The 26,426-nt window shown below is 35.2% G+C and overlaps 1 protein-coding gene across 1 annotated transcript in view; it reads right to left on the bottom strand.

The window, feature by feature from the left end:
- The window catches only part of LOC118200856 (inhibin beta E chain-like), a 38,051-nt gene extending 15,510 nt beyond the window's left edge, over positions 1 to 22,541 (bottom strand). Inside the window, exon 1 of the mRNA XM_035372838.2 lies at positions 22,142 to 22,541. Coding sequence (XP_035228729.1) covers positions 22,142 to 22,466 — 325 coding nt within the window. The 5' untranslated portion in view covers positions 22,467 to 22,541. The remainder of the gene's footprint in view (positions 1 to 22,141) is intronic.
- Between the last annotated feature and the right edge of the window lie 3,885 nt (positions 22,542 to 26,426).

The following is a 26,426-nucleotide window of genomic DNA, read 5'->3' as shown; positions in this document are numbered from 1 at the left end:
GATTTCAAAGCGAGCAATGGCAACGTTGTGCAGAAAAAACATTTTTATCTCCAGCGCGTGAGTCTCTGTATCGGAAATTCTAAAGATATGCTCGTTTTAAAACTATTTTGCGATATTGCTGTTGCACTGGATCTTATGGTTTAAGTGCGAGGAACATGATATATAATAAAGAAAGGTAACACACAAAATGTTAAAAAACGCCCCTTTGGACGTAATTTAAAATCTGAAACATTTCAGATTTTTTTTTTTTAGTCCAAAGAGCTTTCAGTCCCGAAGGACTATTGCTTTCGTTTTGGCATTTTGCGTCGGACTCATAAACGTCAGTTCACTTTTCAAACTGTTGCCACAAAATGTTAGAGTCCTGCATTATATTTGAAGAAATTAAATAATGAAAAATCTGCATAAATGATTGTCTATTTCTCGCATTGTGATAAAACAATGGTACATAGAGCCATCGAATTTTGAATGACGAAATCCTACTGCGAATATGGGCATCTGAAATCCCAAATTTGGAATTTGTTTTATTATAGATTTTATATTTTGTAAAACTTTAACGAATTTTTGATTTACAAACTCAATGCTTTAAAAGCGAGAAATGGCAACGTTATATAGAAAAAAAATACTTTTATCTCCAGCTCGCGAGACTGTGTATATCGGAAATTCTAAAGATATGCTTAATTTAACATTATTTTGCGATATTGCTTTTGAACTGAATTTTATGGTTTAAGTGGAAAGAACATGATATTTAATAAATAAAGGTAACACTCAAAACGTTAAAAGAACGCCGCTTTGGACGTAATTTAAAATCTGAAAAATTTCAGATTTTCAGTTTCAGACCAATTAATGATAGACTGCAAATCCGTTTTCCGTGATTTTTCTGGTAATCTTTTCCCAGTAAGTTTTTGAGACAGCGTTAGTTCGTTTCGTGTTAATTTTAGTGCATTTTGCAACATGCGGTTAACTAGATTTACGGGAAAATTAAGCAGAAATAAGCCATTATTTCCAGAGAAGTGATATCTTAATTTAGGTTAAAATAACACGCCGAATAACGATTATTGGAGAAGTTAAACAACAAGAATCAATTAAATGTTTTGCAGGACTAGTTTCGAAGATTTATATACAGCTACAGTACTTCCTTTACTTCGTATACAACGAAGTAAAAAACAGAATCAGGGATTTTTCTCTTCTCTTAATCCATATACAGTCTTCTGAAACAAATAAAACCAAGTGTAACGAAAGTGAGCACCCTGCGGAGAAACTGCAATCGAGATAAAACGAATTTTTTAAAATTAATTCTCAGTGTATTAGGGCTCTTGCATATTTTTTTTTTTTAATTTCTTCCCTAAGTACCAGTGACGTAAGGATCAACGCATGGTAGCTACCAGCAATCGAGCGGTAAAATCGCTAAACACTAGCAGTTCGACTCGAGCTCAAATTTCGTCGAAAAGATCGGCTCATCGCATAAGAGTTTCATGGTTTTCCGTACCTGTTACGTGAATACGAGCCGATATGAACCAGTAAGCCTTTAAAAATGCTCCAAAAAGGTCTAACACATCCCTTAGGCCGATAGCCCTCGTTTGCTTTGTCGTATTCAGGTTCTAGAGACATTAGGATTTTTTGGAAGCAGGAAAGAGGAAAAATGAGCAACGCCTTCACCGAGAATCGAACCACGGACCTCTGGAATACGCGCCCAGCGTGCTGACCACTACACCACGAAGGCATGCTAAAAAGGCGGGAGAAATACTTTATATACTCCCCCTTTTAAAGGGCGACTGGGGTTTTTAGGGAATCCAGTCGCCAAATCCTGGGTGTGGGGAATCATCATCCACCACCCTTTTAGTTCAGGCGCCACTGTAGAGTCATTAGGATTTTTTTTAAGCAGGAGTGATGAAAAATGAACAACGCCTTCGCCGGGAATCGAACCACGGACCTCTGGAGTACGAAGGCATGCCAAGAAGAAAGGAGAAATATCTTATAAGGTAACCTAATCCAACCTTTCGAGAAGTTATTTAATTTATTCACCTGGTACAATCTGGATTATTAGTACGCTTTTAATGAATGCTTCAGTTAGAGTGCAATCCATAAAGACTGGATTCCAGGGAACAGGTTAGCTAGATCGAGGGTTTCATGGTTTTTCCGCATGTAGAACATAAAAATGATTTTTTTTTAACGTGTTTTGCCGTAATCGAACAATCTAATCCAATCCAAAAATTCAATTACTGTATGCCGCGCATTTTGGAATAACTTTGAAATTTTTATACGCAAAATATAATTCCAAAATTAATTTATTCAGGCATCACAACTAGTAAATATTAGTTTCTATTTTTTAATTTAATGTATTTTTTTTAATGTATTTATTACTACTGATTTAGATCGTCGCAGTTGCTGATAATAGTGGTGGCTAATATAAGCTAGGTGGTGGCGTTTCAGAATGCTGCCTATATGCGGTCAAGTCATAAATTTTGAACTCCTCTAACGAAACCCTAAACCATGGAGGTAGGGAGTAAGACTTACCTTACTTACTTTTCTTCCCTCCATGCCCTAAACACGGGAATGCTGAAAAAGAGGAGACTATCCCTTTCGAGTCGTGGGAAAATGCGGGGGCCGTTTAAACATCTAACTTCTCTGCATTTAGTTTTATACAGAGGAAAATGAGATAACAAACTGAATTCTTGGAATGAATGCAATTTTGTACAACGTGTGTGTGTGTAATTATGGTAAAGCCTCGAGGGCTATCTGCCTAAGGGAAGGGGTGCCTCCGTGGAGGACTTTCTAAGGGAAACTGGCTCGTATACACGTTACACATGGGGAAAACTACGAAAACGCCCATGCAGCCAGCCCGTTCGCGGGATTCGAACCTCGGACCGAACTACCAGTGTTCAGCGACTTTACCGCTCGGCCGCTGGTGGGCCTTTTTTTTTTTTTTTTTTACAACGAAAACGTATTATTGAACAATAAGCTGTAACGCAAATAACATAAGATAGTTAATAAATTCTAACATTTAGTTGAAGAAAAAATGTTTATGTATCCAAATTTTTAAAGCCCTATTGCATACATACAGAACTACTTATTCTTGTGATGTAGCCGTTCCTCAATAGACACTAATGCCGGCTAGCTTTAAAAGGATTTATTAACAGAGCACACAGGAACGGTTACAAACAAAAGAAATATACATAAAAAATGAAACATATACCAAATGGAACATCAAACATTGAGAATAACATAACATAGTAAGCTATCATCATGGCGGCTGGAGGTCGACTGACGTTTTTTTCATATCGCCACGAGATGGCGTTTTAAATAAAATAGTTCGGTTACAGTTCATGAGTTCATGGAGTGAATAAAATAGTTCAATTACACTTAAATAGGTCTGTTACATCCTCCCCCTCTGACTTCGTAGACGTCTCGGCAAGAAGTCAGGAACTGACATTTGTCTACTTAGTGCAGCGGGCGGAGAATCAGATGGACGGGCTCCAGTTTGACGAGGAGTAGATTTTGCGTCACCAGCACCTTGTGCAACAGGTGCAGATTCGGATGGTATTACACGTTTAGGGCGTCCTCTTTTCTTTAAGGGTATCAGGTTCAATGTTTCTTCTAACCTTCTTCGGAAACATACAATGACCTGACTAGAACAGAGAGCTTACTAAAGCTATGTTCACTAATTGTAGTAAGTAGACAGGATACAGACGAAGGGTATACAAAACCCTTTATTTTTTTCTTTATATACAATGACTTCCGTACTTCGGAATACAATGACCCTCCACTCGGGGTCTAACTTAAAAGATATCAAAATAAAACTAAACTCTAATTTAACTTTAGAATAAGATTGGCCTTATAATAACAGAAAGCGTATGTAGCACAGAGACTGTGAACACTACAATACGTTTAATTTATCAAGAGGATTAAAACCTCTGGCCTGGAAGGCAAAGTAGCAACTGCGTAACTTCTAAGGTAAGCGGCCTGCTTCGAACTCACGGCTTCCTCTCTTCTGCTTGGCAAAAAGGCCACACTTAAATACTTGGCGTTCGCCAGACAACTTTGCATAAACTCCTTCACGCTTATAATTCTGGCCGGAAGTAGAAAATAAGAAGTGATAGTAAAGATTTAAAATAAAATAAACGTTAGTAAAACTTAAGATCCTTACATACTTCCCGCCAGAGTTAATTAGTTTGAAACTGAGGTCTAAAACGACCTTGTTGAAAACTTTTAGCTCTAGAATCTAACGCGAGGCCAACCTTTTACAAACACAACTTCGCTAGAAACTAGAAAATTTTAAAAGAAAGAAATTTGTTACAATAGCAGCTCCCGGAATATACAACAATCTTTTTTCTTTTTCATCTGTACTGCATCAAAACAGGAGCTTTATTCAATTCTGGTTCCTTCCAGAGATCTGGAAGGAAAACTAGTTTAATGAAATGTTACAGAATGACATTGCAAATAACATATAGAATATACTTTTCTTAACATTCTTATTTCATTCATGACTATTTTAATTATCTCTCCCCGTGCTCTCTGACATGTGTTGTAAAAACACCAAACACGAATGTGTTTCTGTCTATGTGTTCAACACTTCCTCCTACAATCAAAACACTAACGTGTTAAAATTCAACATACGAGACCTCTTAACACACCCTAATTTCAACTCTAGACCCTGAGGTACTATTCTGAAAGTGGCTAACTCTAAAGTGTAGCGTCAGAGAGCCTAACTACATCATTCAACCTTTAACACATATTCAGCATGATTTAATCTTTACAGTCACACGAATAACAAATTTTTTAACATTACTTTCACTTTTACCATATCACGGTATTTCTAAACATTCAAAATAACAGTTCACACATATCAGGATGCCGTTAATTTTACACATTTGAAAACATACATTAGTAGTACATTGTTAACTTCTATTCTTTTCAAAGCAAGTGCCAATTCTTTCTACATTGAAATAATACTACATTTCAAAAAGTCTTTCAGACTAAAACGTCTTTCTCGTTAGAATGTTTTAAATAAAATTTATACAATAACTTTTTACAATATTTAAGTCTTTATACAACGCTATTATACATCAACTTTAGTTTTACGCGCGAGTAATTGAAAAACATAATAAGAAAATCGGTCACAACTCATTTCTCGCCCTTTTGGCGATAAAGGTAGACCTCGCATGAGGTAAAACTTCTTCAAATCTGCCACTTGCAGTAAGAATGAAAGATTAACTTAAGTTTGTAAAGTAACACAAAATTTTACTTATCTTTGTAATATTCAGACATCCTTTTCTGGGCCCAGTCTTTAAAGGTGCTGCAGACCGTTGCTTGGTTGATCCTCCTTCTTGTACGGGCTCGCCCTTCAGTGCTTTCCTCTGGAAGCTTCCGTTTTTCACCACTACGGCCACCCTTGAACATCTTCCTTCTGTCCTCTGCTTGTGGTCTTGGCCGCTTGAAGGCAGCTGGTCTTGGTGGAACCGGGAAACTTCTGTCGTGATCCTGCTTGGACCTCGTTGTTGGCCGTTCAAATTTTTCTTGTACTTTTTCCTCCGCCGCTGATGGCCCTTCCGCAGTTCGGCGACTTTTGCTGCGGAGAGTTCTGTCGGATGAGTCAATCTTCCGTTTCACAGCCGGGTTATAGTTGCCGTCCTTTCTCCCGGTCTTTTCCACATACGTCGTCCTTCTCCCTTCTTCATTCTGGGGGTGTTCGTGAACTCTGTTTTTTGGACGGTGGAACGACTTCTTTTTCTTTGTACCTTCAATTTTTTCGCGGGGCAATTTTCTTTTCACTTGCTTCTGTCTCTCATTGGCTTGCCCTTGTACTTGTCGTTTTCCCACCTCTGGAACTTGTACCTGCGGTGTCTGCCGTACCGGATCCTGCAAAAGATCTGAAAAGATTTGCATTTTATTACGGTCATAGAATGGTTTTATCTGGTCAATGTTTGCGGAACAGGTTTCGCCATTTCTTGCCTTTAATACTACAACAGCGTGAGTTATTTTTTCTATAACATATGGTCCTTCAAAGCGTGGGAAAAATTTGGCAGTTTTATCTTCTGGTGCTGAAGAAAGTGAATGCTTAATTTTTAGTACTTCATCACCTACTTTATAAGTTACTCCCCGTCGTTTCAAATCATAATAGAGCTTCTGTTTTCTTTGTGCTACTTCCGTATTCTTCTTTGCTTCCTTAATTAGTTTTTCTATATCACCCATTTTAAATTCTGGGGCTCTTTGTTGCACATAAAATAATTTATCTAACGGTGTTATAATCTTTCTGCCTAGAAATAACTCAGCAGGAGTTTTGCCCGTTGTATCATGTTTTGCGGTCCTAAGGGCGAAAGCAAATTCATTGACATAGTTATCCCAGCTTTTATGAAAATTTTTAACATAACTACGGATAATTTTCACTATATTTCTGTTGACCCGTTCCGCTATATTTGATTGCGGCCGATACGGGACCATTTTTAAATGACGTATGCCCAGTTTTTGGCACATGTCTTCAAATATATTACTTACAAATTGAGGACCATTATCCGATATAACTTTTAGGGGCGCCCCGTATTTTAAAATATATTTATTTAAAATAGAATCGGTAACTAATTTCGCGGAGGCTCGTTTTAAGGGAACAATTTCGGTCCATTTACTAAAATGATCAACTATAACAAGGAGATAGCGACTTTTGTTTAACTGACTTTTTGGGAAAGGGCCCAATAAATCGATACCGATTATTTCATTTGGAAATTCGGATTTAATACTATTTAGAAACCCGGCCGGGCGGAAATTAATATAATTAACGGCTTGACATGTTGGGCAGGACTGGACATACGCCCTTGTTAACTTTTGCAGTTCAGGAAAGTAGACTGCCTCGCGTACGCGTTGAGTAGTTTTTCGAATACCAGCATGAGAAGCTAAAGGGCTGTCATGGAGCTCTTGCAGGATATTTAATCTAAGACTAGCTGGGATAACAGGTCGAAATTCGTTGTTGGAATTCGTAGTTTTTGTATAAAATAATAGACCATCTATTAGTTCGTAATGGGCCGCCCTATTTCTTATCGCCACAATATCTTGGTGGCTAAAATTTTCAGGATCCTTCAAATACTCATAAATACTTCCAAACTCAGGATCCTTACCCAGTTCGGTTATTACAGTTTCTCGGGAATTTATTGTACACGCTGTCAGCATTGCAACTTTTACGGTATTACCCTGTTCGTCTAATTTAATTCGTGACAGGGCATCTGCTACGATATTTTCCTTTCCGGGGGTATGCTTGATTACCAGATTATATTCTTGCAGCTTGAGTGCCCATCTTATTAACCTTGGGGATAAATTTTTTCCAGAGTACAATCTAGTTACCGCCGCATGATCAGAATATACTGTTATCGGCGCCTTTCCAAAATAGACTCGGAACTTTTGCACTGCTAACAGAACTGCAAGTGCCTCTCTCTCGGTCGCGGAATAGTTTCTTTGTGTTTGATTTAAAGTTCGGCTAAAAAATGCTACTGGCTGCTGATTTTGCGAAAGTACCGCTCCTACCGCATAATCCGAAGCATCCGCTGAAATTTCTAAATTTTCATCCTTTTCAGGAAATTTCAACACAGGGGCTTGCGTTAATGCTTGTTTTAATTTTTCGAAAGCACTATTGGCTTCGGCCGTCCACGAGAATCTTGCCTTTTTCCTTTTTAATTTTAACAATGGCTCAGCGATAGCCGCAAAATCTTTTATAAAGGACCTATAATATGAACAAAGTCCTAGAAAAGAAGAGAGCTTCTTTGCCGTGTTTGGAGTCGGATACTTTTGTACAGCGATTATTTTTGATTCATCTGTCTCGATCCCTTTTTGCGATATTTTGTAACCTAAATATTTTAATTCAGGGGCTGCAAATTTGCATTTTTCAACATTAACTTTTAGACCGGCCTCATTTAATAAAGAAAACACCTGTCTTAAATCCTGTACATGTTGGTCTAGATTATCACTAGTAATAATGATATCGTCTAAATAGATAAATGTGGACTTTCCGAGAACAGGTCTTAACACAATGTCCATGCATCGCTGAAATGTTGCTGGGGCGCCTGAAAGGCCAAACGGCATTCGCAAAAATGCATAAGTGCCAGACTTGGTTATAAAAGCAGTCTTAGGCACGTCCTCAGGCCTGATCCCTATTTGAAAATAACCATTCGTTAAGTCTAAAGTTGTCATAAATTTGGTTGATTTTATGTTCCTTAAAATTTCTTCTATAATCGGTAACGGATATACCGGATATTTCGTTATGGAATTTAATTTACGGTAATCAATAGCGAATCTCCACCTTTTTGGATGCTCCAAAGGATAATCATTATTTTTCTTACATAAAACCACCGGACTAGCATAACTACTTGAGATAGGCGTTACGATCTTTTTACGTAGCATATCGGTAATATGCCATTCTATAATTTTTTCCTTATTCTTATCATACCGGTATGGTTTTTGACGAACCGGCAATGCATCTCCGGTGTCAATACTATGGTTGGTAACCTGGGTAAATCCTGGAATATCACTAAATAAGGAAGCAAATTCACTTACCACTTGTCGGATTCTATCTTGCTCGTCATTAGGCAGGTGGTCGAGATTTACCCTTGGCGGTTCAACCTTTTCTACACGCACTGGCTTCATCGTCAGCTTAAGAGACGCTGCATTAAAATCCAGTGTAGCTTGTGCGTCTGAAAGAAAGTCTATTCCTAGTATTAAGTGTGCTTGCAAATTCTTTACTATAAAAAACATCACCTTTACTTGTTCGTCCTTGATACGGATGTACAAAGGTACTTTACCTACGCACTTACATTGTTCTCCTTGCGCCGCTAATACTGTTGTATTATCCGCATTATATATGCGGTATTTGTGAAAATACTTTCTAAAAAAGACTTCTGCCACACAGGAACACTGCGCGCCGGTATCCAGGAGTGCGGTGGCCGGGATATTATTTACCAAGACTTCAATCTTCGGAAGAGTTAAATTTTTCACCATTACTGTATTTAACTTGTAGGAAGAGGGGTTTTCGTGGCCTTCGGATTTCCGCACCCTCTCGTCAGCAGAAATCCGTTTTAGTTTAAATTATTTTTTCTTTCGGTGCTTTCCTTCTTTCTCCACTGGCCTTGAGACTTTTTTCCTGGGTTGCTATTGAACTGTCGACGTTCGCCGGCTGTTTTTGAATGCTCGGGTTTCCTTGCCCACTGATTCGCTTTTTCTCCGTAGCCATGTGCTTGAGTTTGCTGTAGTCTTGGCGTACCAAATTGGTTTCGCTGTTGATATTGGCGTCTTCTTTCGACGTCCGCCGTTCTTCTACTTTCAAACTGGATTGCTAGCTCAAATAATTTTTCCAGTGTAGTCGGATTTCTCAATTCAATAAAGTCTTGCACTTGGGGTAGTAACCTCGGCAAAATCACTTGAATTATTTCAGGATCCGGACGGTTTCCATACAAGAGCTTGAAAACGTGAATTTTTCTTAAAATAAACCTGGAGAGGTTTTCCATTCTTTGTTGATATATACTGAAAAGTTCTGTTTCTAATTTCGCACGATCCCTTACAACAGGGAAGGCTTTTAGTAGGGCAGTCTTGAAATTTTCGTAGGTATAGGTGGGACTTCCTGCTTGACCCAAGAGACTTCTGCCGATACATTTGAACCAGTTAAGCGCTTGGCCCCTCAAAGCGCTGGTAGCTAAGGTAACTTTTTGAAACTCGTGCACGGGGTAGAGCATGAAGTGGTCATCCAATTTTTCCAAAAAACTGGTTACCTGTGAGTTTCCATTAAACGTTGCTTCTGGTTTCATCGAAGCGCGCATGGTCTGGACAATATACCCGAATCCTTCCAGGGCGGCAGCTGGCATTTCTGGATTCTGAGCTGTTTCTGCAGGCAGCACAGGTTCTTCTTGAAACTCGGCCATGGTTATTCTTCGTCGGGCGCCACTATCAGGTTCAATGTTTCTTCTAACCTTCTTCGGAAACATACAATGACCTGACTAGAACAGAGAGCTTACTAAAGCTATGTTCACTAATTGTAGTAAGTAGACAGGATACAGACGAAGGGTATACAAAACCCTTTATTTTTTTCTTTATATACAATGACTTCCGTACTTCGGAATACAATGACCCTCCACTCGGGGTCTAACTTAAAAGATATCAAAATAAAACTAAACTCTAATTTAACTTTAGAATAAGATTGGCCTTATAATAACAGAAAGCGTATGTAGCACAGAGACTGTGAACACTACAATACGTTTAATTTATCAAGAGGATTAAAACCTCTGGCCTGGAAGGCAAAGTAGCAACTGCGTAACTTCTAAGGTAAGCGGCCTGCTTCGAACTCACGGCTTCCTCTCTTCTGCTTGGCAAAAAGGCCACACTTAAATACTTGGCGTTCGCCAGACAACTTTGCATAAACTCCTTCACGCTTATAATTCTGGCCGGAAGTAGAAAATAAGAAGTGATAGTAAAGATTTAAAATAAAATAAACGTTAGTAAAACTTAAGATCCTTACAAGGGAACCACTGGAATTACACGAGCTGAGTTTTGCTTATTTCGATCTTGATATGGTTTCAAGGCTGAAACATGATACTTGCCGAGAATTTTGTCTGGTTCATGAGGATCGGCAATATCATAAGTGGTTGGAGATCTTGTAGTTACTATCACATAAGGACCATCTCTCTTGGGCAGGAATTTAGCAGTTTTCTTCAGTGGACCTTTGCTGATTGGGTGGAGGGTGATCCAAACTTTATCTCCAGGAACGAATTTCGGTGTTTCTCTTCGTTTTTTGTCAGCATATCGTTTCTGCTTATCTTGATGCATTTCGACTCTTTCTCGTACCTGTTGTACATTTCTTGCAAAATGTTTCAAATATGGAGTAATTTCAGGAACAAAATTATCGTTCTCAATTACGGCTTTTATATCATGCTTTACATCATCTAAGGTTCGTAACTCGCGTGCAAATTGAAGAAAAGCAGCAGAATGTCCAGTTGAATCACATTTGGCTGTATTCAAAGCAAACCTTATTAATGGCAGTTTATCCTTCCATGACTGATGGTCGTTACCAACAAGTATTGCTAAACGTGGTTTTAGATCTCTATTCTTCCTTTCAACTGGGTTGGATTGTGGGTGATAGACAGGAGTAAGACTTTGATCAATGTTCAAGATATAGCATAGTTGTTGCATAACAGCACTACTAAACTGGGTACCATTATCACTTATTATTTTCCTGGGTCCAATCATTCCAAATCGAAGGGCAACTTCCTCCAAAACAATAGTGGCACATTCTCTGGCCATGGCTTCCTTTAAAGCAAATAGTTCTGTCCACTTCGTAGCACAGTCCTGCACAATAAAAATCCATTTTTCACCAGACGGTGTTTCAGGAAGGGGACCGAAAAGATCAATTGACAAGGTTTCAAAACGTTGAGCATAGACTGGAGTTTGAAGTAAACCAGATGGCTTTTGATTAGTGGCTTTATAACGACAGCATTCGAGACAGCTTTTGACATATTCTGCTATATCCTTTCTCATTCCAACCCAGTAGTATCTTTTTGCTATTCGATAAAATGTTCCTTCAGATCCATAGTGACCGGCCGTTGGCGAATCATGATATTCTTTCAAGATTTCTGCTTTTCTTTTTTGAGGTATAACTAGTTGAGCTTCTTCCTCTTCTGAATCAGGGGAGTATCGGTACAAAACTCCTCTGTTCATAACGTAGCCTCTTCCAGTCCAAGTTGCACAGTCTGCTTCTTTCTCTGGACTCTCAAAAGTTTCGATGATCTTCCGAAGATCATCTTCTAGCTGTGATTGTCTTAATTCTGCAGGGCTAATAGTAGGGATTTCGACAGAGACAGCACATACTTGACAAGAATCTGTACTTGAGTGTTCACAAATAGGACGAGACAATAGATCAGCAATAAAGTTCAATCGTCCAGGAATGTAATTGATAGTCAGATTGTAGGATTGGATTTGTAAGGCCCATCTTGCGAGCCTACCAGTTGGTGACTTTAAAGACATCAGCCATTTCAATGGTTGGTGGTCAGAGGTGATTGTGATAGACTGGCTTTCAACATATCCTCTAAATTTGTTGAGTGCCCATACTACTGCTAAGGCTTCTTTTTCTATGGTGGAATAGTTTCGTTCTGATGCAGTCAGCAAGCGGCTGGCATATTCTATAGGGTGTTCTTCATTTTTCTCCCCTTGTAGCAACACTGCTCCAATGGCTACATTGCTAGCATCTGTGCGAATGATAAAAGGCTTCGTTCCATCAGCTAGCTTAAGAATCGGCGGGCTAATTAATTTGGATTTCAGCTCTTGGAAAGCATTTTCTTGTTGTGCTTCCCACTTCCACAGCGCTTTCTTCTTTGTTAAATCCGTTAAAGGTTTGGTTATTTGAGAAAAATTTGGAATATATCGACGATACCAGGAACACGTTTGTACGAACGATTGCACTTGCTTAACAGTTTTCGGCGATGACATGTCTGCAATGGCAGCAGTCTTGTGTGGATCAACAGCTATACCATGCTTAGTAATGTAATGCCCTAAATATTTCACTTTTTCACAACAGAAGTGGCACTTCTCACGATTAGCATTGAGCTTGAATAACGATAGACGTTGGAAAACTTGTTCTAAGTCAGAAAGGTGCTTTTCGAAGCTAGATGACAGCACGATAATATCATCTAAATATGTCAAAGCAAACACCTTATTAAGTCCAGAACGGAACCTATCTATCAATCTAGAAAAAGTGGCAGGAGCGTTTCTCAATCCGAAGGGCATTCGGGTAAATTTATATGTACCAAAAGGGCAAACAAAAGCAGTCTTATTTTGATCTTCTTCAGCTACTCTCACCTGATGATAACCGGATCTCAAATCAATAGTTGACATATAAGGTGTCGGTTTTGCTTCACTCAACAAATCATCTATACGTGGCAAAAGATAAATGTCTGGAACGGTTTGAGCATTTAGGTTACGATAATCAATGCATAACCGTACTTTTCCATTTGCCTTGGGAATCAGAACCACAGGAGAGGCATAGGGGCTTTCACATTCTTTTATGATACCTTGTTTCAGAAGGGAATCAAGTTCCTTTTTCAACAGTTCTTTCTTACTTGGGCTCATCCGATATGGAGGGACTGAAACAGGGGGGCTGTTTCTTGTGTTAATATGGTGTTCAATGAATGGAGTGGCTTCTCCCCCTACTTTGAAGACAGTGTGATATTTGTTAAGCAATGCATCAGTTGCAAGCCGTTGGGCTGTAGTTAATTGTTGTCCTTCATTTTCTCGTAGTTGGCAGTTGTTTACAACAACTGGGGTTTCTTCCAGTACTTGGGATTGATGAGGTTTCACGAAGCTATATTTTCTTCGAGGTTCATCAGAAAAGTTCCACTTATTTTCAGCAAGATTTAAAACAATTTTAGCTTTTTGAAGAAAGTCAGTTCCTAACAGAGTCGAGTTATTTTTGGCATCAGGCAACACAAGGAGCGGAGTTTTGAACTCTCTGCCTTCGAGAAGAATGATTTGTTCGGTGCGAAGTACCTCTTTTTCAGATACCAAACCATCAGCGAAAGACACCTGTAGTGTTGTCTTTTCAAATACTGCATCTTGTTTTTGCAGAATATGATAGAGGGATTCACTTGCAATTGAGTGACTAGCACCACTGTCGGCGAAAGCTGTACCGGAAACACCACCAATACTAATTGGAAATACAGCAGTCCGAGTGGAAGATAAACAGGATCGGATTTGGATAGTGCCAAAATTTGATGAATTTGAACTCTTTGGGGGGTTACAGTCTGAACATTTAGACTTGATAAAACCAGTTTTTCCGCACCCATAGCATGTTAAAGGAGGTCGCTTTTCCTCTGTTTGTTGCTGAACACGATTTGAAAAGGTTTTATGAGTTTCCTGTATGTCACTTGTTCGATTTTCTACTTTGTGTTTGGATGGATTAGTCGGTTTGTAAGAATAGTTTCGCCTGCCAGGAAGCTGAGTTTTATAGTTCGTATTTTTAACACGTACAGCTTCATAATCATCCAATTTCTGTACTAATTCAGATGAACTCTTTATTTTTCCCCAAGTATCAATAAAATGCTCCTTAACGTCACTACTGACTCTTCTTTTAAGCTGATCCGTCAGGACCAAGTCTTTCAGTGATTCAAAGTCTGTAACATCGAGACTATGAAGCCACTCTTCGAGATAATTGTTTAATTCGTAAGTAAAATCTTTCCATAAAGACCCAGGGTGTTTTTGGTGTGTAGTAAGTTTAATTCGAAATGATTCAGCATTTAATTTGAATCTTTGTAGCAGAATCTTCTTGATGTAAGAATAATCTTCTAATTTGTCTTTTGGTTCTCTTAAAATAATTTGCGAAATGTCTATAGGCAGAAGAGGTAGGAGATGAGTGATGTAATCTATTTGTTTTATATTAACTTTCTCACATTGTCTTTCAAAAATTTTCAGGTAGGTTGCAATGTCAGAAGTTCCTGTAAATTTAGGGATTAGGTGTTGAATATTTGTTCCAATAGCTGCATTTGAAGCAAAGGCGGCATAGTTAGGGTTTGAGCTAGCAGCTGCCAGGTTTAATTTTAAACGTTCCAATTCTAATAAAAGTTCTTGTTCTTTTCTTTGACGTGTCTCCAGATCGTTGCTTTCACGTTGTTTTTGTTGTCTAGTTTCGATTAAAGTTTCCAGAAGATTCCTGGTAAAAGCCTCATCATAAGTGTCAGAATTGACAATAAGATCTTTAAGATCTATTACTCGCATAGTGTCGTTTACAGTGAAACCCAGTTCTGCAGCGAGAGTTTTTAAATCCTCTTTTCGCGCTTTGGCAAGGTAAGCCATAATTATATGAGAGGTCAGGGGGGGAGGGAAAAGATGAAGTTGAATTTGTTGTTATTTCGATTTTATTCACAATACAGTATTTTAGAATTAATAATTCCTTTAAGTAAAATGTATATACCTCTATTAAAGAGCATGTATGAATGTAAACAATGTTACTCATACATTTATATACCACTATTAAACAGTATTTATAAATGTAAACAATAATACTCACAAAGTTTATTATTTCGGAGTCGTAAAAATATCATAAAATGCCCTCATAAATTCAACTTATATCAAGAAAATAACATATAATAAATTGCTCAAAAATTGTTTACTACTTAGCAACATACATAAATGTCTTACCATAAGCTTTTATATTTAAGCTGAATTCTTCGAAATCTTAATCTTGAAAAAAATATTAAGCTGATTAAGCAACACACACTTAGTAACTCTTTTACTTTATTTAAATGGTCATTCGATGTTATTCATAATTATTTTCTTTCGCTTTAAGAAATATTTTCAAGACATGCATTCATTAAAGGAAAACAATCGTATTTTCTTAAAGTATTATACTATAATCATTTTCTCAAAATGTTCGTCGAAAGATAAATCAACAAGTACAATATTTTATTTTATGTAGAATAAAACATTTAATAAGGAACAACAGCACTCAAAGGAAATAAAAATAATAAAAGATTTGACGTAAACACATCATAAATCATCGCTAGTCTAAACATTTCCGCGGGGGGAAAACATCTGCTGCTGTAAATCAGAAGCGAAATTCTAATAAATTCCAATGAACAACGTCCATAAATATATTCAAACTTTAACATCAAAACATGTATTCAGTGAAACAATATTATTCACAAATTAATTTACTATGCGCATTAACATTTTAAAATAACAAATTACAATTCAAGAAATAACGTTTGGTTAACAGAAAGCCGTTTGCTTTCGTTTAATACTCTTATGTAGTATCAATAAATGAGATTTCAATAAAGAATTTACATTTGCTTTAAGAAGCAGCTTATAATAAATAATCAGTTTAAAAGAACTTTAAACTCAGATTAAACGATAATGTAAACGAAACTTATCTTTTCCGTTGAAATTGTCCAGTTGATGATTCGATGTGCTAGCAGCACGGTATGACAATTTTAATTCCAGAATTGGTTTCCAGAATATTTGACCAGTAGTCCACACCTGAAAAGAAACTGAGCCGATCTCCAGCAACTAAAAGTTAAATTCGGGAGTAAGAGCTTGTTAAAGCCAAACGGAAATTCTAAACATTTTGTTGCGCCATTTTGGATTCAAATTTAGTTGGGCGCCATAGGTCTGTTACATTCTCGTAATTACGAATACATATATGTTATTCCCTTCGTAATTTTCAATATATATATTTATATTTGTAACTAATAAATATTTTGAAAGGAGCGTCAAATTTTAAAATTATTATTCAGAAATGCGTTTATAATGGCTTTATTTTAACCAATATAAATGGTTTTTTAAAGCCATAGGAGCAGAAAGACAGATAGTTGTTACATCAATGAAATCTGTTGTAAATATTTGATTTTTTTATATTGTTGTATTTGAGTTTGCATTTCGAATGCTATGTTACATGTATGCGAAGTTTCTGAGTACCTGAGAAAATAGTCTTAACATAAATGGCTTTCAACCTTTTTCACGTCTAAGGACTGTTTTTCAAATTACATTGCGGTCGCTGCTGCTTGGTTAATTTTCTAATCCGTATAAACATTAAATTGTTTTTAATTTGAGACTTATGAATAAAATAACGCAAACTAGACTGCAGAAAATTCTGTAAAATGAAGTTAATTATACTGAAAAATGCATTATTGATGTACTTTTTTATATGTAGTAGTTAATGTGGAAGCCTCAAATTATATATATCTATGTATAGGTATATATAAATATATAAATGGAACAGAATATAGAATAAGATATAAAATATCAAAGAAAAATATCTTTAATATACAATGTTCATTAACGCAAATATATTTATGTAATATCAATATGAATGGTTAATTAGATTTCGAAGCAATTAGAAGTTTTAAGTTACATATATACATATATATCTGTCTATAAGATTTAGTTCCTTGCAGTAAATTGATCAGAGATGAGTGCTTGACTAGGGAAGACATTATTGAATGAGGGCTTAGAGAAGCCATTATTTTATTATTATGCAAGTGGATTGAAGATTAGAAGATCACTGAAAATATCAATTACGTAGCAGAAGATGCCGGGAGCTTTTGAAGAATCACAAAATCACTTGATATTCCAAATTTTTCTTTACTACTTGTTGCACTTCACAGTGCGGCCAATCTGCACCCTACAATTTTGATTGATGGCGCATTACATTTTTTAAAAAGCAGCCGACCAAGAGACGTCCTTAAGGTAGCAAGCATAGGCACAGAAAGAGGGAGGGTAGTTGTGTTGCAACGATATTTATGGTAAAATTTTTAGTTAATCTCATTAGCTAAAACTTAGAGGTAATGCCGATGTTTTAAGTTGACATATGCGGAATTAATTTTCAGATGTGACGCAGTTTTAGAAAAAGTTATTACTAGACAGGAAGTACCCAAATTAAAAATAAGCAATTAAGAGGCATTTTAAATTATAATTTTGATTTGAATATTTTTTCTTATATGTAAATATGCATACCATTTTAAAAGTATGCATAAAATAAAGCAGTTTTTAAGCTAGTTATATATATATATATTGTTTGGTCTGGTTTGTTTGATTACAGCAAAGCGCTTGACGGCTATATGCCTCGGGTAAGGATGCCTCGGTGGAGGACTTTCTAAGCAAAACTTACTCGTATACACGTTACACATGGAGAAAACCACGAAAACGCCAATACAGCCATGCCGTACACCGAGATTCGAACCCGGATCGACCTACCAGTGCTCAACGACTTTACCGCTCACCCGCTAGCGAGCCCCCCATGCATCCACATTAAATTATTAAACTATATTTACATGTCGTTTATAAAGTGTAATTCAGTGCAATTTAATCATAGAACGTTATAAAATATTCTACGGGATTACTTCGCTTCATAGACTTTTTGTAAGCTTCATCATATTTCTTAAAGAGGACCTCAGTGCTAATTCCATTTCCAAGCCGTTTATGTATCTTATTTTTTCTGCTCTGAATTATATTTAGAGAATTATTTCACATGATTATAGATGAAAACGCAATTTTATTAATGAAGAATTTAAGGATAAGAAGAGAATCAAGTCCTTTTCTAATTATTCTTGAAGCATTTAAATTTTTTAAAAAATGGCACATTATTACGGATCAATGAACTATGCTGGATACAAGACAGATTAACTAGCTCACAAATTTTAATTTAATTTTCATTGAGTAAAATGATAAGAAAGCAAACATTCCCAAAAATTATTTTTCTATTCGCGCAGTCTTAATATTTTTCTTAAATACTCAGTTAATTCCTATTCAGATATTCTAATCCATTGTAATTAGTAATAAATTAATATAGTAAATAAATAATTAAAAAATTAAGTAGAATTTTAAGTGATTTTAATTGTCATTTTCCCTCTAATAAACTTTTCTTCAGAGTTCAATAGCAGTCGATCAACTTTTGTCGGGGTTCATTTGAATCCAGGATGTTATCATTTGTTGATGAGAAGAGATGCGTACAGTCGATGAGAAGCTGATAGTTAATAAATTCTAACATTTAGTTGAAGAAAAAATGTTTATGTATCCAAATTTTTAAAGCCCTATTGCATACATACAGAACTACTTATTCTCGTAGTTACAAATACATATATGTTATTCCTTTCGTAATTTTCAATATATATATTTATATTTGTAATTAATAAATATTTTGAAAGGAGCGTCAAATTTTAAAATTATTATTCAGAAATGCGTTTATAATGGCTTTATTTATGAGAGATATTTCCCTCTTTACTCAGGCTCACGTTTTCAAGTCAATAGGACCGATGAATGGAAAGATCGATTTGTTAATTCATTCCTGGTTTCAAAACGGATGAATGGACTCGCAGTGTAAGCTACAGTGAGCTATGAAAATTTTAACAAAGAGTTCGTACTTTATCTTATGAAAACAAAGTATCAGAATCTAATTAAATGTTTCACTTCATTGAAAAACAGAAAATACAAATATTTGTAAATAAAAGGAAAATATCTTTAAAAAAATAAAATTTAAGTTTAAATTTTAAAAAATATAACAATTACAAAATATCGCAGAAATTACATAAAATAGCGAATAAACTTATTCGGCATAAGCTCGTTAAATGTAAAAAACATTGTGCAGTCAGAAAGCTCTCTTTGTCACAGAAATATACTGTTCATCGAGTTTAAAGGTTATTTAGACTAACGTGCGAAGTTCAGTGAGTAATATGTATTTTCCTTTGAATGAATCATCTAGCCAAAAAAAGGGAGGCTTGAAAATTAGATGCAAATTTAACAAATGGATTGAACGAGCCCTCCTACAGCCTGTGAGTAAGTATTTTCGTGGATTTTCTTAAGGTAATGTAATTATGAGCCCATTTTCTCTAAAAAATATTCTCTATGAAACCATGCCTCACCAACTTTCATATGCTTTGCCATATTCAATTCAATAAGCACACAAAATCATTTTTAAGATGATTAAGTAATTAACTTCATGTTAGATGATATGAAAGTTTAAAAAACTAGGATACTTTCCGTAAACAATTAGTGCTGTTAAACTGGAATTGGATCGGATTATTTATTTATAGCAGTATTTTTTAGCCTCGTGACTTACATGTATGTATTGCACAAGGGGGTAAGGAAATTCTTAGACGAAAATAATGAAATGTTAATAAATAAATAAATATAATTATTAAATTCATTCTATAATTATAATTTAATTTGCATTTATAAGGAGATATATGTTATTAATAATCCAAAAACGTGCGTACTAATATTATTAAACTAGTTCATAATACATTAAAGAGCCCTCCAAAATTTTTCGCATCCTATATAATTTGTCTCCATCCTGGTACCATGTACATACTTGCATACATTACTGACTTGCAATGAAGAATAGAGGAGAACTCTGTAGCTCCATTCAAGTTTTTACTCCTGCTATACTGATACTGAAATGAGACCTAAAAACACTTTTCTTTTACAATATATCTCCACTTATAATCGATAACGCACTCGTTTATTTTCCCCTTTGCAGTTAAATTCAATGTCCCTTTCTTGACCGCATGCTCTTTCCTTCGTACATCAACTGTAATTAGTCAACATTTTTTTGGAGCGCACTCGATCTTTTCTTGACTCATCACATGAATTAGTGATAAATGACGATCCTACTTTTCTTCAGAAATGTATTGGCAATACTGTATATCGTTCACTAACTTCGGCAATTATTGCCACTGCTTGAAAAGGGAAAATGTTAATTTACTCTTCACACGCTCTTGGCATAGTTGACTTTCGGAATGTTTTCACTCAGCAAAGAATAATTTGTCTTTAAGCTTAATCAGTCTGTTATTGGTTTAAAATTTAAAAGCGCTTATTAATAATCTGAATTTTTTTTACTATTTTAATAATGTATCTAATTGATATAAATTAAATATATTTAATTCGTGATAGTCTATATCCCAATGAAAATGTTCACAATAACTGTAGTAATGAAAATCAGATTGCTATATGAAAATAAATAAATAGCAAATATATTTTATCTAAGACTAGCTTCGAAAAAAAATCTTGTCAGAAAAGGTAACATTTCGAATTCAGACAATAATTCTTTTAAAACTTTTTCCTTAGAAAATCTTTCACGAAAGCAGATAGCCCTAGTTTAGTGTACTTTAGACCTATTTTGCAATAAAAAATTGTTATTTTAAAGCGCAGCATCGTGTTAGTAGCTATTAGGAGCAATTTTCGATAGTTACCATGCTCTTTAAGCTACTAATTACTGGTTTATTTATCGTATAACGAAACACAGTTTTCAGCACAATTACTTTGACGGATCTGGGTTTTAAATGACTGTGGTTCCATCTCTTCACAGTTTTTTGAATATCGCTGGTTTAACATATTTCGATAGTGATTCGCTCATTTACCCGAAGTCATTCTTTGATCACATCTCAGTTTTTGAATATCTGAGACTATGGATGAGTCTCACTTTCTTAATGGATTATGATTTTAAGCATTAAAAATATGTACTTTGCACTAAATATGTAAAGTGCATTTAATAGTTTTTTTTGCGCAAACATAATCATTATTTTTATCGGATTTTAGTTTTAAATGTCTGCGATATAATATTTAATTTTAAAAACTTCATTGAACACATTCCAGTTTTCTGGGTCATTATGTTACATTACGCAACTATGCTATCTATCATCTTGGCAACCTGTTAAACGTTAACCTTTCACGAAATATAACATGTCTAATTTTCTTTCCACAGTGAGTTATAAATAGCGAGTTTTCAAAGAGTGGTCAATTCACATGAATGACCCGACTTTAAATTCCGGCAAACGGACTGACTGCATGGGAATTCCCGTGGTTTTTCTCATGTGCAACGTAAATATGATTCAGTTTCTCTTACAATACGCCCTCTACGGAGGTATATTTTACCTCACTCAGATAGTCCTAAAGTGCCTTGCCATTATCAAATTATCCAATGCATTCGACATGCCTTTCCATTCATTTTTTAAATTTACCTTTCAAATTATAACCGCGTTGTTCAACAGACCGAGCTACTTAAAAACAATAACCAAGCACACCAGCGGCCGAGAGGTAAAGTCACTGAATTTTGATAGTTCGGTCGCGAGGTTCGAATCACGCGAACGAGCTAACTGCAGGGGCGTTTTCGTAGTTTTTCCTCGTATGTAACGTGTATACTAGCCAATTTTCCCTTAGAAAGTTCTCCACGAAGGCATTCCTACCCTTAGGCAGAGAGCCCTTGAGGTTTTGCCATAATCACATAAACCAAACCAAACCAAACTAAAACAATAACCACATTTTACAAAAATTAAAATTTTTTTTTTATTTTTAATGTTATATATAGTTTATGCAATTTAAATTAATAATAATTGATAAAATTTGGTTTATAACGGATCCAACTGAAATTTGTATGAACATTCGTTGCACTATTATTATTAATCAAAATACTTCTAACTCCATATATATATTTTTTTTCTGATGTGCAACGTGAATACAAGCAAGTTTCCATTAGAAAGCATTCCTGCCTTCTTAACATGGAATAGTAACGATTTCATGAACGAAAATAGCCTTAGTGTACTTTTCCTTAATCTATGATGTCTAACTCCGTATATCATGCATTTTGGGGTAAAAAGATTTTACCGGGATATAGGAATAGTTAAGTTGCACTTACTATTATTTGCGTAAAGCACCACACTATCTTCATCTTCAGATTGTTCCTTCCTCAACTGCTGATCAGCTTCCTTAGCGAGGAGTCGCACCACCTCCTTCGACATTCTCCTTATAGCCGAGGAGGGTCTTGGAGGCTCCTTCAAGTTCAGCTTCTCTAATATCTGTGACTTGACCATTTCGTCTAACATCGCTCGTAGGGCATCATCCTCCGATGAATTACTACCGGCGAGCAGCCGCATGTCAGACACTTCATGCGGGATGACCAACGCGTCATTCGGCGTGGCTATGGTCACCAGCGAGACGAGAGCTACCGCGAAGGTTATCATTGCGTTCGGCGGGACTGAAATTGTGGTGATTTGATACCCGTGTTAATTTATAAGCTTTTAATGGGCAATATCAGAGATTAGCTGTTTATTCCAGATAAGCAGATTTTGAGAGAAGTCCTTGGTTACTACTTTTACATATTAGATGAACTGGAAAAAAAAAAAAAAAAAAAAAAAAAAAAAAAAGATAAGAGATTTAAAAGTGGAGGAGGGGAGGTGGGTGTGTGGACTTTAAACAGTTCGCAAGTTTTCACTCGGGAACAAGAGACTTTCCGTGTTTCGAAGAGTTTTTGTGCCTTCACGTTTCGCTATCAAGATACCCCGTATTTTCTTTCCCTTTCTTTCCACTCCTTCTAATTATTTTTTAATAACTTGATAAATGTTTTGATATTAGGTAAGTATAGAGTGGTTATGAATTTCTGAGTGGAGACTGTGAGATCGACTGTAAGATTAACTTAAAAGACTAGTATAATGTTTAGATAGATACCAACTTGCAGGATTAGTTAGATACCAACTTAATAAGATTGAATCTTTATCGTGGAATAAAATTTTAATTAAGTTCAAAAGTAAGTTAAATTTTTAAAGTGTTGGCCTTTCATTTGTGTTTCCTGTTGAACTAATATAAGCAGAAAAATATCAAAATTTTAAAAAAGTATCTCACGGTTTGAATAAAATTAAAAAATGAAATATTTAGAAAGGATTGCGGTCTATACGTTTGCTATAAGATTTCATCATCACGATTCGACTTAAATTTACATGTAAACGGCAGTATACGGAAGAAGTATACACACAGTTTTTTCAATTACTACATTAATGGATATTAAAATCCTATTTTATTGATAACCAATATGGTATAAAATAATATTTATCCCAAAATGTTATTAAGAACTGTATACAAAATAACTTTTCACATAATTCACTTTTCTTAATGTCCCTTATTTCCTTATTACACTGAGCATCGCGCTTTTATAATACGGAAGATATATAAAAGGATTTTATGCATCGTTGATAAGTAGCAATTTACTTTCGTGTTTTCTCCCCTTTTTGTAGCCCAACCAATGCAAAAATAACTATTTATTGCATTTATTATTTCACAATACAGTGCATATACGCTGATTTGTGTTGCCTTCAATAATCGTTATTCCGCATTTTATCTTAACTAAGTGGTTTTTTTAATCCCCAATTCATTTAGATATTTATTTGGAAAATACTGATTAAAAGCTTCATTCAAACATTTTAGGTGCTGAATAATTTCTTCAATAAATGTCTTCCCTGTTTCAACTCCTTTCTCTTCTGAAAAGAGATATCAAAGTCGAAGCCCACACATATTGTTCGAAATTCTTTCTTTTCCTGAAAGTAAGAATTTATTTCGCGAGTAGAAAATGCATTTACTTGTTTGCCCTGAAGTTAACCCTTTAAATTTTAATGATATGGGGATTGATCTTTGTGAAAATATCGCTTAAGTAGGAAATTTTTAGCAGCCAATTTCTATCAAATAATCGACTTTTCAATTCAAAATTCTATTCTGAGAAAAAATACAGGTTAGTATCTTTACTCAAGATAACCATCTGACTTCATAATATAAAAAGAAAGATGTATGTACTTTTCCCATGTCCTAACATAAAATTTTGAATAAACGATTATTTAGTAGCCGAAGATTTTGTGAAGTTAAGGACTTTGGATCTCATGAAGAGCTATCTTATAAATGGGAAATAATTTTTTTTTCAGAAGAATTTGCCTACCAGCGTGCCATGCAGTGTTTACTAGAAGAGGTTTTGGTGACAGTTTTAATAAGCTATACAGCGCAATTAATTATTGCGCTCATGGCGTTTGCCCTATCAGTAGAAATATCAGTGCAGTTGTCGCATGGTATCTGTATGCGTAATCATTGAAAAATAAATTTTGTCCATTATTCTGGTTGGATTTCCTTATAATTAACATTTAGGCTCCCGAGGTGTTGTGTCTTTTAGTTCTAATGTCCTGGATTAGAATATGTGATGTGATGTTATAAAAACCAATAAATTTAATCAATAAACAAATAATTAAAATAAAAGCCTTCAATCAATTTATATTATATAAGACACGCATTGACAAGTGACTATTATCGTTGCTTCTCGTGGGATTTTGTTTTATATTCAAGTGTATGGAATTCATCCGTACTTTAAAACTGAGGGATTCCTTGTATTTCCAGATCTGTAGGATTTTCCATGGGTAGCGATCAGTAAAGAAATGAACCGAGGAATCTCCGATAGCGGAATTCGAGGTGATTCTCCAGTATGGCTGCTGTAATATACCAGTGTCGTCTCGACAGCATCATCAAAACTCGCGCATTTGCATTTACTACCCCAATTAGTAAGCGGAAACGAAGATTAGTTCTTATTCGGTTTTTTTTTTAATTTAGCAGAGGCATTCATTTTTAGTGCTTTGTTTTTCAAGTTTCTTTCTTTGAATGTTAAAAAAACAAGTAAGGCTTACAGAACTCTTGAGTGGTCTCCATGAAACCCCAAGATTTTGTGGAACATAGCTTAAGAAACGCTGGTTTAGGCAAACGAGTTCTACTCTTCAGGTCCATTTTATTTGTCTCTTCATCCTCGATGGCTAGAAGCGAAAGAGAGTAAGAAAGTTTAATCGTACTTGTCCAGTCGTATTCCTACTGTAATATTTAATGATTTTTAGCTTTGTAAACGATACTGTAGCAACAGCTCCAGGAATCGTAAGAAAACTGTACACATATCCTACAAGTCGATTTTCCCTCGAACAGTATTTTTTTAGCATTAAGTTCCCAAGTTCTTGAATGATCATATTTTAAAATCATCTTTACATAACCTTAGTAGATATATAAATTGTGAAGTAAATTCTGTCTACCGTGTTTCAGAATAAATATGTACTTATTCTCACATTTTGGTATTAATTGAGTTTCCTTAGCATATATAATATAATGAGTTCTAAAAAACCAAATCGACCTCTCTCACTTTTGTCATGCCAATAAATCGATTAATTTATTTGCGCTGAAATAATGTCTAAAACGCAGTAAAATACATTCACTTTAAAATATTCTACATGAGATTGCAATTATGATGCGTCAAAAACTCAATGACATTTTATCTTATTTTTATCTCTCCATTAGAAATCTTGGTTAGATATCCCCCCTTTATTTAACCATTTCTTTCGATTCTGATGAATTAAGTTCAAAGTCGTTTTGTAGCTTCTTTGTATTTATGCTGGCGTAATTTAAACTTTGCGTAGCTTATAAATATATATTATTTTTTAAATATTTTTAACATGTTTTTTCATTTAATACTTTTTGCATAAATAAACAAAGAACAATCAATTCCAAATTTGCTATTTTCTTTCGTATCTGCCGAGTTTTTTCCCATTCTTCTTTTTTATTGCTTTTAAGACTGATTTCAGCTAAAATTTTGAGACTGTTACCATATCGCAATTTTACTGCATTAACGAGATAATCCTACTTGACAAATAATCGGTTTAGTATTTTAAAGATATTTCTGATTCGACTGCAAAATATATTAACAAATTCCAACGGCTTAAATTTTCCCCATAGAATAGTTACACTTTTTGTAATATATCAAAAATTAATATAATTTCTTTACAACCGCTTACAGAGTCATTAATGACGAGGTTTAATATTTTTTGTTTATAAATATTCCACCAATTGTTTTATATTTTTCAATCTGGTACGTTTTCCAAAGTCATCCAAAAAAGACACTAAGTATTTTTTTAGGAACATTCAGCTTCAAATAATTGGTCATTGTTTCATAGAATTTTACTACTTCTTCATAAAAGATATAAATCTCTTTTTTTATAAAATTACTCCATTCGCTTGATATACCATGCATTCCATCGTATTAGGCGCACTGGTGTATAACACTCTTCTATAATTTCAAATATTTTTTTAGGTATATTTGCGGAATAACGCGCGCCCTTTATTTTATGAAGAAATCT

The sequence above is a fragment of the Stegodyphus dumicola genome, chromosome 4 (genome assembly GCF_044657685.1).
Source record: "Stegodyphus dumicola isolate Sdum_Otavi_A_Nest chromosome 4, ASM4465768v1".
Taxonomy (NCBI): Eukaryota; Metazoa; Arthropoda; class Arachnida; order Araneae; family Eresidae; genus Stegodyphus; species Stegodyphus dumicola.
This window is presented reverse-complemented; position numbering and strand designations above follow the sequence as displayed.